This window comes from Strix aluco, chromosome 21, assembly GCF_031877795.1.
Source record: "Strix aluco isolate bStrAlu1 chromosome 21, bStrAlu1.hap1, whole genome shotgun sequence".
NCBI lineage: Eukaryota > Metazoa > Chordata > Aves > Strigiformes > Strigidae > Strix > Strix aluco.
Window position 1 is genome coordinate 1,763,816 of NC_133951.1, and position 15,922 is coordinate 1,779,737.

The window sequence follows — 15,922 nt, forward strand, 5'->3', positions numbered from 1 at the left end:
AATTCTGGACCAGATAGCCTTGAAAGGGGCTTGATAAAATCTTTAACTCATATCAGTGTAGAAGTTGGTTATTGGTTCATTGTTTAACAACCAGTACATTAATCAAATGCAATTTGCATGTTTCCCCTGGCAGACTGGGGCCAATGTCAGATCTATTTAGCTTCTTTCCTTTACCAGCTTCCTCATTGCGTGCTTTTTGGAGTCCCTTCTCCACTGTGCTGTGAACCTTTAGCAATGGCAGTGTCCCGTTGTGATGCTGCAAAATAGTGGGCCTGCAAGCTATCGCTTCCAAAATCCCACTGCTTTTGTTAATGTCAATGTCTCCACAGAATTTAATTAAGATTCTAATAATAATCGTAAAAAAGGCATGTCTCAGCTTCTCCACACCACGTTCAGTCTTCTGGGAAGTATTTAGTTTAGGAATGGATAAACATGAATAAGATATTCCAATGTGAAACCACATTTTTTTGCAGATGTTTCAGAAGAGAATGATTTTCATTTCAGTAATACTAAAATATATTCCACAAACTCTCAGGCAGCATCTTAGCACATCTACAGATACTTGCAGAATTGTACAATGTGAATTCTACGAGCACGTATCCTGGATTTGGAATCTGCTGATTCAAGAATTGCTCACAGCAGAAAAATTTGAAAACCTTGTATCACTCTAAAAGTTTAATTGAGTTTACTCTTGTTTTGAAGTGTGTATTTAGATAATCTCTCCTAAATCAATTTTGGCAGTCTCTTTTTGAATGGGAGTTTAAAATGAGTCAAATACTCACAGATGGAATGAATATTTCTTATTCGGTTTGGTAATGATGCCGGTGATCTGGGACTTCCACGTAGGCACCAGTCTTCCCTGCTGGGAAAGATGATAGATTATGGGTGGAAATCCCAGGTAAAGTCTGTCTCCCACATCATGGGTCTCTAAACAGAAAGCATGTGGTAGCATCACTGCATTTGTGTGTAAGAAAGACTCAAACTCTGCCCTGTGTTGCCATTGTAATGTTTTATTAAAAAGGCCTGAAATAAAATCCAGGGGGATTATGGGGGGAGGGGGGAAAGATTTTGAAGCTGATCCAAATGTATTTGCTTTTGGTTTGATGACGAAACCAAAAAAGAAAAGTAATAATTATACACCCCAGTGGATCATTCTTATGACAAGGGAATGAAATAGTGGCATGAAGCACAAGAACTCAGGATCATACAAACGCTCTGGAAGGCCAGAGCTCTGGGAAGTTTGAAGACAGCTAGAAAGAGACAGACAATTTAGTTCCTGCATGGGACAGTTTTTTGGTAATACAGGTACCTTATGGTTGAGAGGTAGTGATGGACAAGTTACTGTGCTTGCTTGATGAAGAGCCAAGTGAGCCTGAGGTGCTGGGTCCTGCTGTGCTCTAAGAGCCTGTGTGCAGATCAGCTCAACGTGGCAGAAGGGTGAGCCCAAAATTATATTTAGTGCAGTGTTTGGATTTTCTTACTTTGGCATATGTTGTTTGGGTATAGTTAGGGATGGATAAACACTGGCCCTGGCTCCAAGGCCTGCTCATACTGTTGGGTGCCACCTACTCCTTTTTACATAGAAGAAGAGTGTGACTGTGGGCCTGGTTTCTTGCGTGGGATTTACTCCCTTTTCAAAGCAGCATGCCATAAAAATGTAGAAATACAGTGCAGAATGAGCCTGAAAATTGAGACACTCTGCTTGGTGGCACGAAAAGGCCATGTGTTCATGCAGTTTCAGATACTTTCATATAAAGTGGGCCTGTAACAAGAGGGATGAAGTGCACAGTTGTTTTTAGAAAACAGTCTTACTGCTGGTGAGCAATTTCCCTGTTGCTTCTGTTCTGCTGTGAACTTCTTGTTTGTCATACAGCAAATGAAAAACTGTTTGGAGAAGCTGGGAATGAAACGCTAGCATTCCTTGGGGTGTTTGGCTCCCATTTCATCTCCTTCCCACATTTTTTACTACATGGGCCTGGGTGGAGTTTTAGCAAGGGAACTTGGGTGGTAGGATGTCTGGCATCAGGATTATGCCTACACCAGCTGCTTAATGGTCAACTGTCACATTATTGAAAAAGTGCAAATGCATTTTGAAGTTTCAAATTGATACTGTGCACTATCCTGGACCTTTTTTTTTTTCTGATCAAACATTAGCAGTCCAGTGCAGGTAATATCCTACCACTGCTCAATTTAAAGAGGATTAATAGCTGTTGGCTGAATTAGTTAACGCTCGTTAGGAGCTCAGTGCTCCAGTTAAAGCAAACTGCCACATGGTGTCACTCCTGCCCCGCAGAGGCCCAACCCGCGGTGCATTTTCCTGCCTCTTCACACCATGTAGCTCAAGTTCAGAACACGCAGCTTGACGTTTCTGGCGTAGTTTTGTAGCTGAATTTCGGCATTTGTGAAGCTCTCTGTATGGCTGCTCTTGTGATCCCTGTGCAGGAGGGCAAATGAACCGCTGGGTGTTTCTCCTCCGTTTACCGTATTTTGAATTCTCGTGTTTCAAGTGAGATTTATTTGTCATGTGTGGGTCATTTCTCTGCCAGGGCCCTGCTGAACCTGCCAGCAGGGAAGCGAAGTGTCCTGGTCCAGTGGGGTTTGAAATGAATCAACTTTAGTATGACTGGGGTAATCAAAAGGCTATCAGAAGCAGCTTTCCTTTGTTGTGCTTGGCTTAGTTTGAATCTGTAGTATGAAAGGAAGACCTCTGCCTGCCATTCTTCGGGCTGTTACCTCCTACTTGTCTGCAGCTGGCATGAACCTGCATGTCCAGCATGAGAGTTTCCCCCTCCCTTGAACTGGCCGGCGTGGTTTGTAGTGCTACATGATGAATGGCATAACTGTTCCACGTTAAAAATACCCTTCTTCCAGTAAAATGCAGCTTGAGGTAGTTCCTTGATCTGTTCTGCTGTGTACTCACAAATTGTGCCAAAATGAGGGAAGTGCAGGTGTACGCTGGCCTAAAATGTTTGTGCAACTGCTGTTTGTCATTCACCTGCTATTTCCTCCCTGCCCTGTGTGCTTTCCCACCCCAAACAGGCGGTAGTTTTCAGTTGAAATGTAATTTCTTCTCTGAGGTAGCTCAACCCAAAACCTGATTTCATCTCAGTGTACCTTGTGAATTCGTGGAGCAGTGTTCATAATAATGTAGGGAGTGTTGATCAATTAACTGAAACTCAATCAAGAAACTGCTGGAGGCAAAGAGCAACATGCTTGAAACAGAGCTGTCATAAATAAAGCAGAGCATATTGGGCTCTTTTAAACTCGCCAGTGGCTACTCTCAAAAGATGGTGGTAACTGTCAGCAAACTGCTGGTGGTGGGACAAGGGAGAGGGAGAATAAAGGAGAATGAACTGAAGCCACTTGCAAAACAGGCACTGGAGCCGTGTTTTCTGGTTAAGGCTCCTGGAGCTGTAGGAGTCATTCCGCTGGTCTCGTGAGCGAACGGTCACCAGCGATGCTCAGTCTGCCAAGAGCCCCGGGAGGTGCCTGGCTCCTCAGACAGTACGGCAGGATTGGTCTAAGACTCAGTCCCATGGGAACAGAACAGCCTTTGAATGACAATTCAGGGTCTCGTGCTTTCTGGAGTAGTAAGTAGAAGTGGCGTTTCTCTTTCTGATGGGTATGTATTTTACATATTCAGCAGAAGTGTTCATGCACTGTGTGTGTATGATATTTTTCTGGTGGTCTTACAGATGGTCTGTGTCCCCGCTGCTCTCCGACTGATGGTTTCTATGTATTACATGCTCCCATGGATTTTTTTAAAGCAATTATACTGCTATTGCATAATAAACCATGAAATAAAGAGCATGGCAAGGGCTGTCTGGTTTCACGGCCACCCCAGGTGATGTCAGTTGAACTGTTGAAACTCGGTTCACCTTTAGGAGGAAGCAGCCCGCACCCCTTTGCGGTACCACGTGCGCCCAATTTACATAATGTAAAGACTTGAGGCTGATCCCTTTTCCCCAGATGCCGACTCTGTTTCTGCTGGCACTGTGCCCACACAGGAGAAGGAATTTTCTCAATTTCCTTTAAAGAGGCCAAGCTATTTGAGTCATTTGAGATCACACATAGGTTAGGTTTAGTTATTACAAATGTGAAATTGGCAAATGACAGAAAGGAAAGTGCATCTGTTTTAAACACAAAATGCAGCACATAAGGTTACGTGTATTAAATTTATTCCAGATGCTCTTGTTCCAATTGGTCTCTTTGTTGCTATACCTCTTGGCAATGTCCCAGTTGTTCAACCAATTTAAATCTCACCTAATTCACTGTGTTGCTGTTGTTCTGTGCTGAAAGCCAGGCATGGATTGCAGGTATTGTAATTAGTTGTCTACACAATGTCTTTGTGTGACTGGGGGTGGGAGGAGGAGAAATTTCACCAAGGTAAGGAAAAATATCCCTCCTCTTAATATTAGGAGAGCAGATAGGCTCTTCCCTCAACTACCCAGACAAATCAATGTCTGCAGAGATGCACGCAGTCAGTCGTGCAGGTGTCTGTCATTCTCATGACATCTCCTACACGTGTGCTTTCCTGCTTATCACACTCCTTAACGTGGAAACAGTGCTGGTGTGACCGCGGGCAGCGGAGGGCAAGGGACTGGCTCTGTCACCATCTGACGGAGGCGTTTAGAATCAGCCCTCCCCAGACTCTTTGGTCCTGAAAGCCACTCTCAGCTCTGAAAATGTCTCACGAAGCCTCAGTATCAACATTGAAAACCTGGCAATTTTATTTACTCTTTTAGTGTGGTTTTCTGGACAATATTGAGACAGCTGTAAACAGCATTCTTCAGCTTAGTGATTCCATGGTTTGTTATTCGGGTTCTTTTAATCAATTTACCGGTATATGCCAGTATTTTAAGAACTAATTAAAAACACTAACTCTTGTCTGGAAAACTATATATAACAAGGTGCATTAACTTAACAAAACATCTTGTCACTCCTGGAAACGTCTTGTTTTAAATGTTCTGTTTTTCAACACAGCGCTTTTGAGTACTTTTTATCCACAGCTTTGAATCGTGGTAGCAGAAAATAAACGTTAGTATTTTTGCTTTCTGCTTTACATACACAATACAGTGAGGTTTCCAAAATATGCAGTTTAGAAGTAATTGTGCTTACTAGACAAATATGAAGTAGTTTCTTTTGCATCTATGGCACTTCAGCTTTGAGTGTAGCAAGTGAAAGATTAAATAATTTGTACCAAAATAAAAGCAATATTCCCTCTTCTCTTTAATAGATCCTTGGAATATACTAACAATACTTGTGTTTGTATGAGTGTCTGGGAAAGAGCTGTGAGAATCACGTTTCCCAGACTGTGTGGAAAAAGAAAAGAATTTGCTAAATATATTTAAAGATGGCTTCATGACTCGTACACTTAACAGAACTGTAAGCCCTGTGTTTAATTACGTTGTCTGGAATCACTAAAGGAATTTGGGCTGTGAAATGGTAGAGTATTTAGAACAACATTCATCCCCTTTTATGTAAAGTTTGGTTGAAGACCTGAGGGAGTGACCAAGGCACTATGATGATACACTGACTAAATACATTTTATTTGACTATAGTGTATTTTAATTCCTGACATCGTATTTCTGATCATACCAGGCTTTGTTGTAAACACAAGCCATGGCTCGCTGATTATCAGGCATATACTGAATCGGTTTGGATAAATGCAGTTTGCCTCAGCATACAGGTGGTAGCAATGTAAATAATTAATACTAATTTCTTTCCTTCCCTGTTAAAAAAAAGGCCCAGCCTCACCCGTGTCTTTCCCAAGGTCCACCTGAAGCAGGGTGTGCTGTTGTGGAAGAGGCATGTCCTGCTCTGCGTTGTGTCTTTCTCCCCCTTCGCATGTTAACTCGGCACCTTTACAATCATTAAATGTGTTTGAAAGTCTACTGAAATCTTGTTTCTCACCTTCTTTTCTTTCCCATTTTCAGCCACCCCTTTTCAGTGAAGTTATTTACCCTTTGTAAAGAAGAGATCAGAAGATCCAAAGACATCCGGAAGCTTCGCTCCAGCATAGGAGTGTGAGTTGATGAAATGGTGATCTTTTCTCTGCTCATAAAAAGTGAAGAAAATTTAAGTACAATACATACCAGCTGTAACAGCTAGGTATAGTTCATGTGAAATTTAAATGAAAAATGCACACAAATACGTGTAATAGAAGGTTGTGAGAGTTTTTTGTAGTTATGGGTGGTTGGGGTGAAAACATATGAAGGATCTGATAAAATTTAACTACTTCTAAAATGTTGATATTCTTAAAGATGCAGCCAATCATTTGCTTTTTGCTTGTAGAGAGCTTGACTTGGGGCCAATGCAAAATATATATAATTGATTAGATCTTACGTGTGCACTAGAAAGAGCTGAAAACATCTGCAAAGTTACTGTCTGGCTTGAGGGTAAAAGCCCTGATTTCAGGCAAAACAGAAATGTAGGAACGACAGTGCTGGGTGAGGAGGGGAGGAGAACAAGGACAAAGCAGTGCAAAGCTGAACGAAGGTTTGTTGGCAAAATTATTCAGGTATAACGATTGCAAGCAATGATTTTATTGACTGTCATTTCATTTCTTTACTGGTAATATTTTCAGAGTGCAAGAGAGCCTAAAATGAGATGTAGCCCACGTTTCTAATTTGCCTTCCTCTCCGGAGCGCATCGCGCACGCGCAGCCGACCCGCGCTCGCGTTGCCTGCGCGAGACCTTGGCTCACACGGGGGTTTTAGCGCGCGGACTTTGGTGCTGCTGGTCAGTAGCTTTGATACCGTGTTTGTACTTGGCACAGGCGTGTGGCATCTCAGTAACCCTTCAGGATTTCAGACACTTACCCTCGGTGTTTGCTTTCCCACAGCACTGAGATTTCCTGGGAGCAGCAAAACTTCCCCTCCTGCCCTTTTTTCTGATATACATCTTCATTCTGATCCTCAAAATGGACTTTTGCAGTCGTAACACAAGATCTGTTTTTTTCTTATGGTTTCTAGGTTTTGTGGCCTGATTCAATTTCAAGGAGACATGAGGGAGAAAGTTTTATTTCAGTTGTTTCTCCTTCTTTGTCATCCATTTCCTGTGGTAAGTATTGAAGACATTGCATATTATCAAATGTATTCTTTAAAATACTTTACAAGTAAAAAGTAATTGAAAATGCATTAAAGCAGCATTCTTTTAAACATATTAATGTACTCGATAGGTTTTATTTCTCAAGGGTCTGCTATGTGCAATGCTGCCACCTGAAACAGGCTGCTGGATACCTGCAGTGTACCTGGCTATTCCACGAGCTGCTCTTCCACCTTCTGTCCTTGCTGTTTTAAACTAGAAGCAATTTAGGTGCCTAAATAAGTCATTTGTTTCTTTGACACAGCACCCAGCAAAGATCTGTTCACCATTTAGTGTGTGAAAGCTCCAATCAGAGAAATTGCTGATGGTTTTGCAATAGTTCTGATAGTAGCAACACAGTAGTCGTTCTGGTTCAAGAAAAAGGTATTTGTTCTTTTTGTCAGGTGTGACAAAACCTTGTGCAACACAGGAAGGTTTATCCAAAGTTTACCTTTTCCACAGAGCTAACTGAAGCAGGGCACAAACCCTGAGTTATTACTCAGTATGTGTAAGAGAAGATTGTATGCGGGCTCATACTATCTTAGTCCTTCAAATTTTTGTTGACTTAGGTTTTTGAGAGAGGGGCTGCGTTCACTGTGCGAGACCTGGGAGCCCTGACTTAGAGCTGCTGTGACAACCCAACACGTCCAGCAGCTCGTGGGGGCCTTGGTGTTCGGTACCGGGGTTACACCTGGGAAGTGCTGGGTGTCTCTGCAGGGGGGGAGTGAGGACCAGCGCCTCGGCTGCTGTGGGCGGCCACTGAGCGGCCTCTGTAGCCGAGCGGTGTGGGAGAGACAGAAGCTGTCAGAAGGAATGGCAAGGGCACGTAAAAAGAACGTGAAAACCCTTGAGAACTTCAAGTGGTTTGAGGACACACTGAAGAGCCTGGTGTCCGGCCAATGCAAACCACCACTGTTTATTCTAACATTGATTGATTTGGCCGATTACTTTTTGATAAGGTTAAAATCAGATGGTGCTCAGCAAAGTTTGATACAGTCCAACTGTTTCCATCTTGTGTGTACTTGTTACAGGAAGACTCCTTTGCAGGAAGGGCACTATGTAAGAACTGAAGAGAGATCATTTCAATTTCATGTTTTATTGGTATTTCACATCATAAACATGTTTTCTTTTTACAGATGGGTCAATTTAATTTGGCACTACTACTCCAGAAATAACCCTATAATTTCTTTGCCTTCCTTTGGTTATCATCAGGCTTTCTTGAAAAAAAAAAAAAAAAACCCAGAATTTTTGTTGCAATTTTGCTGTCTTCCATTTAGTGTTTTTGTCCACATTGTACTTCCAAAACCAGCCTGGCTAGCTTTTGCTGTACGCGCACCAACAGCACAACTGAACAGTGCTCTGGGAAAAATACTTGCAAATTAACTGCTTCCGGAAACCGGAGTGTAAAAAGCTAATGTTGCTCCCATCATCATTTATCTCCTGACAGGTTTTTTTTAAAGAGTTTTGCTGACTCTTACAATCTCCAGATTGGGAAATCTGTTTTGTGAGCCTACAGCAACCAACGCTAGAGCCAGACTTTGGCTCAGTGAGTCATTTCAAGAACAGAAATGTTCCTGTTAGGCCAGTCTCAAACATTTGAATTGAGGGAGGGATAGAGCGGTAGCTGCCTTAATCTGAAATACTGCAACAATTTAATGGAAAATATACCAACTGTAGTAGGATGAAGTCCCTTCCTGCAGCAAATCGCTGTCAGAGGCAAGAGCAGACTCTGGTTCTGACCACTGCAGATGATTGTTGGTATGAGGAACCAGTAACGGCCCCGGGCTCCTCCCGACAGGACTCTGACACTTCACTAAAGCTTCCTCTGCCTCCTCCCCGTAGATACGGAACACAACAGCCAGTCAGGTTTATGAAATGTTGATAACCTACAGCGATGTAGTTGATCCTGCCATTATGGATGAGGTTATGACCATACTCAGCGATACCAACTGGTAAGTGAATTTGTTGCCAGACAGTAATAAGAGCTGAAATAATTTTTGTACCACTGAAGTTAAAAAAAAAAAGCTGATGCCTTTGAAAGCTGATGGCGAGGAAGCTGTAAGAAACAATGCTGTAGTCTTAGCTATTTATTGTTTCTAGACCAGAAAAGTATTGCTGAAAGGAATTCTTCTGTTCTAAAGAACTATCTAGTATACTGTCCCCACTGGAAGTGGCATGCAGAAAATCACCACTAGATAAAGTAAAATACCCGTATTTTTCTAACAACATAAAAAGGGAGGAGATCTTGGAAATTCTCCATGAAACAGAGAGACTGGGCTGTGCAAATAGTCAGACTTCAACTGCACAGACAGTTTCTTGGCATTGATGAGCACTGGCAGGATTTTGGGAAAGGAAGGATCTCTGTAAGCTGGAAAACAACAGAATTAGCAGAACAGCTCAAATCTCCCATGAAATCTAATTACTCAAAATGCTACAAATGTTGTATTCAAGCAAATATTTGAATTGGAACAGTTTAGACATTTCCCAAGCATACGATTGCATGAATTAAACAACCACTTTTATAGGACATAATTCATTTTTTTACCTACTGTTACCTGTAACATCAGCTTCTTCCAGGGGCGGGGGGAGTGGGGTCCTGTTCTCCCTGAGCAAGCGTCACCGAAGTGTCTTTCCGGGGCAGGAGGAACTTGGTCTGTCAGCACCTTTGAAGTGCCAGGAGGAGGGAATACTCACCAGAATTTTGGCACTCTTATTTCCCTTTCTGCAAAGTTTAGCATTGTGCAGTATAGTCACCTGGAAAAGTTTATAAAAAGGCTGCATGCCTCAAATATTTGAGGAAATACGGAGTTTTCAGATACTAATTAGTTTATTCATTCTGCTGCCATGTTAAACATTTCTCCTTGTTACAGATGACTCTCCTGGGTCATGGGTCTACTAGCCCAACACCCTGCCTCAAACAGTAGGCAAAGTTAATACATGAGAACAGACATATATACAAAAATATATTTATTTAGTCACTATATTAAATGGCTCTTTGTATCCATTGACATTTCATGGAAATAAATAAACATGTTCAAAGAACAAACATACCTTAAGATTGTGAGTTACATATTTCCAGGCTGCATGCTTACATTATTTAACTTTTATTTACTTTCTAGTTTATTTCTGTGCTTGAGCTTAAATAACTTTATATTTGGGAAAAAGTTTGTCATAGTAAGGGGTGGCTGCTGCTGGGTTTTTGAATTTTCCAGTACAAAATTAGAATAAGGGTGTCAGATTTGAAGAACTGGTTATCAAGAACTCTGCCTGTTGTTAAAGTTACATGCTTAATTACATATTGGTGTTTAGTACTGTCTTTAGTGCTTGCTTATGAAATCTGAATTTAAGAGCAGGCTTGCTCAGAAGTTACAGACAGAATTTGTCAACAGAAACAACTGAGTAGGATTAGATTGCTGCTGTCACAAAGGGATGTTTACAATACCAAGATTAGAAGAGGTACACGTCAAATCGCTACAGAAGCGGTAGTGGTAGTACAACTGTACTCATAAATGGGTCACTAAAAGCAAAATACTTCCTAAAAAACACTTCAGAAAAATAAATATTGGTCATTTTTAAGGTGTGACTGGGTGCCTGGTTTATTCTTATGTCAGGGCTTGCTCTAAGTTCCCTGTTGCAATACGTCCACTGCACTAAGATTAAATATGAAGAGCTAGTTTACTTCAAACTTAATTGTTTTATCTTGGTAGATTTGAACTGTTTACAAAAGAAGATACTTGAAGTCATTGCTGAGTGTCAGAGCGAGCTGCTTGTTATTCTCAAGCTCTCTCAGTACTGAAACAATCATAGTAGATTCTGAATTATAATAAGCATTAACATCAGGAAGCCAAATGAGAAGTAATATTTGGGGAAGAGATAATTACTGGCATACGTATGGTTGTTCCTTGTTGGAACTACAGTTTATCATACAATTGTGTCATTTGAAGTTTAAACAAATTATTCTATAAATAATAAGTTTGCTTAGCTACAGGAAGGTTTCCAGTACTAAATATGACAAATTTTCCAAGATGTCAAAAAAAAGAAGTTCAGGTTATTTCTAACTTGCCCTTTATGATTTTTCTCTGTAGTTTTGGACTCTGTGTGCTAAGAGTTACATTTTTAATAGCTCATTTACAGTTGTTACTTAAGGAAAACAAAGTAAATCTACTGAATCAGTGAGTAATGCTAGCAGTCTCACAGCATTCCAGGTAGAGTGGTCAGTTTTTACAACACGGAAAAGAATGCTGTCTGTATAGATTTTTGGCATTTGGGGGCTTTTTATAACTTGACAGTTCTTGAGGAAATTATCTCATGGACATAGTGCTATTTCAGAAACTTTCTTAAAGACTTACAAATTTTAGGTCTGGATTTTCAGGAGAAAGCTTCTTTCGATAGTAGAATGTTCTCCAAATCCAGTGACATTTATGTTCATTCTTGATGTGAAATCTTCTTAAGCAAAAAGGAGCTGTGACTTTAGAGAGTAAATTGATGAACGTTTAGTTAAAAGGGTTGTACGAATGAGTGTTAATTTTTTATAATACAAAAACATAAGAGAACAGTCTTGGACATTTTACTAGTAATTGGTCACTTCTGGAAGACCTGCTCTGTATTTATGGTTTATGGGGCTTAAGATGGTACAGAAATGTTACGTGATTCTTAAAATGGGACACAACAAAAACTTCTACAATTTGAAATGTACATGAAAGTATAGACACATACATAGTCATATAACAATAGTATGGATAGCTTAAGAAGTTGTATGTATGTAGCCAACTTCAGGTTTTCATTTTTAAGTTAACTGGAAAATATCTCCTCATGCAGGGAAGCTGAATTGCCAGTAGTAAGAGAGAAACGCAACTGTCTCTGTGACCTGATGAAAGTGCCCAAACCGCAGCTGGTATCCAAGGTAAAGTATGGAAATGGGCTCCCGAGGGGTTTTTTAAAGAAACATAGTAACGGTGAATTGTTCCACCCGATCTGCTGAGCAACAGATGCAGTTCTTCACTGCTTCATGAATGTATCAGTGTGCACCGGGAGGAACGTCCTCACAGCTCACTACAGAGAATCTATGGAATTGCTGAAGACTGTTGGCTTAAGCCCTTCCAGCCTCATTTCTTGAAAACTTTCCAGACATGTAGTGTGACATCTTACTTGGGCAAAACGCGAGAATGAAATAATGCAGTACAGATGTTTCAAAAACTGTTTTTCTGCCCTTTCTGGGGAAAGAAAAAGGATAAAAACTTCTCAGTCAATTTCAACAACGAAATCATAAGGTGGTTGTGCAAGCCACAGAATTCTAACACTGCCTAAGAGGAAGAATATAATCTAAAAGTTAATACAAACAATATTTCCATACATAGGTCCCATTTCATTTTAACGCAGATAGTTTAGAATTGCCCATCTGCTCCATATTTCACAAGTACAGAATTTTCTGCTTTGGTAAAGGTTTCTGAGAGGTTCCCTTCCTTTCTGTCCAAAGATGAGGAGGCTCAATTATTACTGCTTTAGAGAACATGTGTTAACAAAGAAAAATTATTTTTACTTTGAGTAACACCAGACAAGGTGAAAACACTTGATGACCCAAGGCTCCTTCCCTAGGATCGCAGGCATCCACAGCATATAATCTATTCTGTAAACTGATTAGGCTTAAAAATAGTGGTATATCCATTTAGCCTTAGCTTTTGTAATTTTTATTATTCTGCCTTCACAGTTCTAGAAAGTTTTGTCCTGTGTAATTATTTTAGAAGTCAGAAACATCACCCATGCAGTCTTCTTTCCTAAGTTTTTCCTAATGGGGTGGATCTTCATTCCCTTAATTTTCTAAAATATTTGAACAGCCTTAAGTTTATTTTCATAACTAGAATTATGCAAAGCATTATTTTGCTGTTGCCCTGCACAGTTCCACCTCAGAACTGCATTAGCCTTTTCTACAGCTGCAGCATCTAAAGGTGATCTTAGCTAATGGAGCTTTCCAAGGACTCGCTGAACTGGCTCTTTGGGATCGTACTTTATGTCAGTCAGTCTTTGAGGTCAGCCAGTTCTTCCTGTGTAATATTCTGATAATCCTTTAAACTGAAGATGCTTCCTAATGTAAGTAGACTCTATGTTTTGAGTTCTCATTGATATAAAAAAATATATATATATTTTAAATGTATATTTTAAAAATTGGTCAGAAGGCTAATACTTAAGACATCTGTGAATAACCTTCAAAGACACCCTGCTGTCCCCAGAGCAGGTTCTTTACTCATCTTCTGGTTTTTACCATCGTGTCTACAGTCTTCTGCTTTGAGTACAATTTTAAGAAACCTGCAACTAACATTTTTGTAATTTTGGAAAACAGGAATCTGAACCACTTGCCCATAAAAGGGATTGTTTTTAGAGCAAAACTTGACCTGAGCATTGCTATTTCAAGGTTTTCCAGTCAACTAAGAGAAATGTTATGTTCAAAATAAATATATGTTACACGATGAACTCGTTGATCTCAAAAAAACCTTATTTCAACTCCTGAATTACTGGAGGCTGAGAAGCCTGACAACTTAGGAGAAAACTGTCTGTAATAAAAACAAAATAATAAGAAATAGCCAAATCTACATACAGGTGTTTCAGATGGAACTGTTACAAACAGTATCACCTGTAATCGGGAACTTATGTGCTGAATTTGGAACTTTGCCTTTTCCTCCTCTTTTAACATAAGCAAATAGTGTAACTACTAGCAAAAAGAGTTAACCCTGCAACTGCCCTGAGAACTGCTGGAGTTCACTCAGAGTGACAGTGAACGTGCAGGACTTTTCAGAGCTGTCCGGATGTGCTCGCACAGGAGTGCACAACACTGCTCTTCTGCCAGAGCTCCCCTATCCTGAGAACACAGGAGAAACAATAGAGGGAGCCAAGCATAACATTATGAAAAGGTGAATGAGGTTAATTTCAGCTGAAACCAACACTTATCATTCCTTTAAAACTTGTACAAATACAATTTGCTAGAGGGTAGTTAAAAATTACGGACTGTAAATATTATAGCTTTGTATGTCTATATTTTCTTCTCTGTTTAGTTTCCTTAATTACATGATTGGAATACTGTTAAAATCACGGTACATGCCTACTCTGTGTGACCTCTTTTTTCTCTCTCTCCTGCAGAGTTCGGCACAGTGAAGCTGCAGGCGCTGGCTGCTGGTTTGTAAACTGAAGCTCGTGGTTCAGGTGCCATTAGGACTGGAAGAGTTTGTGCTGCGGCATCCTGACAAACTGGATTGTCAGCACAAGCTGCGAAGTGCTCTGGTTAACAAAACAAGAAGCAGAAATTATGTCTTAAAGCATTGTGCAGATATGCCATAAGAAGGCAACAAATATTCATTATGTTTTCAGTTTTTAAAGTCATTATCTGTAGCCACAAGATGGCGGTTTCTCTTCATACTTCTGTCACAAGTGACCTGGGGTTTTTTTTGATGTCGATGATTTATACTTCTGTAACTCTGAATGGAGCCATTCACCCTGTGCTTGCTGTACACACATGAAGTATTAAACCTGACTTGCTGCATTAGTCTCTTAAAAGAATTGTTTGTCAGAGGTAAGAATGTGGCAACGCCTAGTGATAATGAAATCTTCCTGAGCATAAAGTGTCTCTGTGGATAAGTCTGTCATTCCTGTGTCAAACAAAATATCCAGGTTTCACTTCAGCTAAAGTCAAAGCCTCTCTTAATAGCTCTTTATATACCTCATTTAAGGAAATGTTTTGTGTGGTAAACTTGCTTTAGGGACTAAAGTTTTATTTTTTTCCCTTGAAGAATAGAGGTGAATTAGTACTTTAGGCAACTGCTAGGAATTTAGACCATTTCTTATTGACTATAAAATGAAATGGTTATAACGTTTATCTTTAGTAAGACTAACGTGATGGGAAGGACAAATGCACAGGCAAACATGGTATTTTAATTATACTGTGTTATTTGATGGCTCTTAATTAAATCCCACTATCCCAGCACTTCACGTAGAACAGTGGCTGCATGGGTGTGTATATATATGTACACACACATCTATGAAAATGTGAAAGGAAGGAAAAATTCAGGCAGCAGAACTAAAACCAAGTCCATTTCTCTACGACCTGCTACAAAGTCTTCTACTGCAGGTGTTTATTTCCCAAACTACAATCTGTCTGTCTCTAAGATTCTTTTTCCTTTTTAAGAAGATAACTAGAAGTTATATTATTCAGTACTTCTTAAGCAGCCTTGCAGCCTGGACTGGCAGATGAGACTCCATGTCGATGGGTGTTACTCACTGCCCAGCTGTCAGACAAGCAGCACTCAATTCACAGAGCTGTGCCCCAGGCTGAGCTGGCACTGGGGCTGCTCATGGGCTTTGCTGCAGAAGAAATACTCCTGAACCCACAGCCCCGGTGTTGTTACACTGTCATTGAAATGGAAGTTTCTAGTAACACTCTTGAGAGATCTTGGTTTTGCAGAGTGACACCTATAGGTCCCTGCTGCAAGAAAAACACGAGTTGTGTTGGCAAAGTCTCCTTATTCAGAAAACCCTGAGAAGGTCCAGTGAGAATTGTGAGCATCTGTAGATAGGATCATCCAGCTGCAGCCCCGAGCCGGAGGATGCTGCAGCTGAATCCCCGCGCCCGCCCGGTGCAGAGCGTCACCTCGCAAACACCAGCTGCTGCTCCCAGTAGCAGGAAAGGAGCCAGTGGCAGGGAAGGGCTGAGGGCCCCAAGCAATGTTTGACAGAAACCTCTCTTTACACTTCCAGTGGTTACAGGCTTTGCTTGATGCATTTTTAAGGCTTCCCTATGGTAACAGTCCTCTTGTAGTCTTATGGGCTGTATTTGATGGTTATTTAAATT

At 40.6% G+C, this 15,922-nt stretch overlaps 2 protein-coding genes across 9 annotated transcripts in view; one reads left to right on the plus strand and one right to left on the minus strand.

Annotated features, from left to right (window-relative positions):
• Window positions 1–14,617, plus strand: part of TBCD (tubulin folding cofactor D) — a 129,409-nt gene extending 114,792 nt beyond the window's left edge. Inside the window, exons 36-40 of the mRNA XM_074846842.1 lie at window positions 5,937–6,026; window positions 6,975–7,062; window positions 8,929–9,038; window positions 11,905–11,989; window positions 14,218–14,617. Of these exons, the coding sequence (XP_074702943.1) occupies window positions 5,937–6,026; window positions 6,975–7,062; window positions 8,929–9,038; window positions 11,905–11,989; window positions 14,218–14,232 (388 nt within the window). The 3' untranslated portion in view covers window positions 14,233–14,617. The remainder of the gene's footprint in view (window positions 1–5,936; window positions 6,027–6,974; window positions 7,063–8,928; window positions 9,039–11,904; window positions 11,990–14,217) is intronic.
• QTGAL (queuosine-tRNA galactosyltransferase) overlaps window positions 1–15,922 on the minus strand; it is a 187,349-nt gene that overhangs the window by 46,072 nt on the left and 125,355 nt on the right. For 3 of the 8 annotated variants that reach the window (XR_012625918.1, XR_012625916.1, XM_074846844.1), the window contains one exon: window positions 14,224–14,355. The gene's annotated coding sequence lies outside the window, so the exon portion shown is untranslated. Of the gene's footprint in view, window positions 1–9,046; window positions 9,841–14,223; window positions 14,356–15,922 lie in introns of those variants that run through there. The other 5 variants (XR_012625919.1, XR_012625920.1, XM_074846846.1 and 2 more) reach the window with 5 other exon arrangements.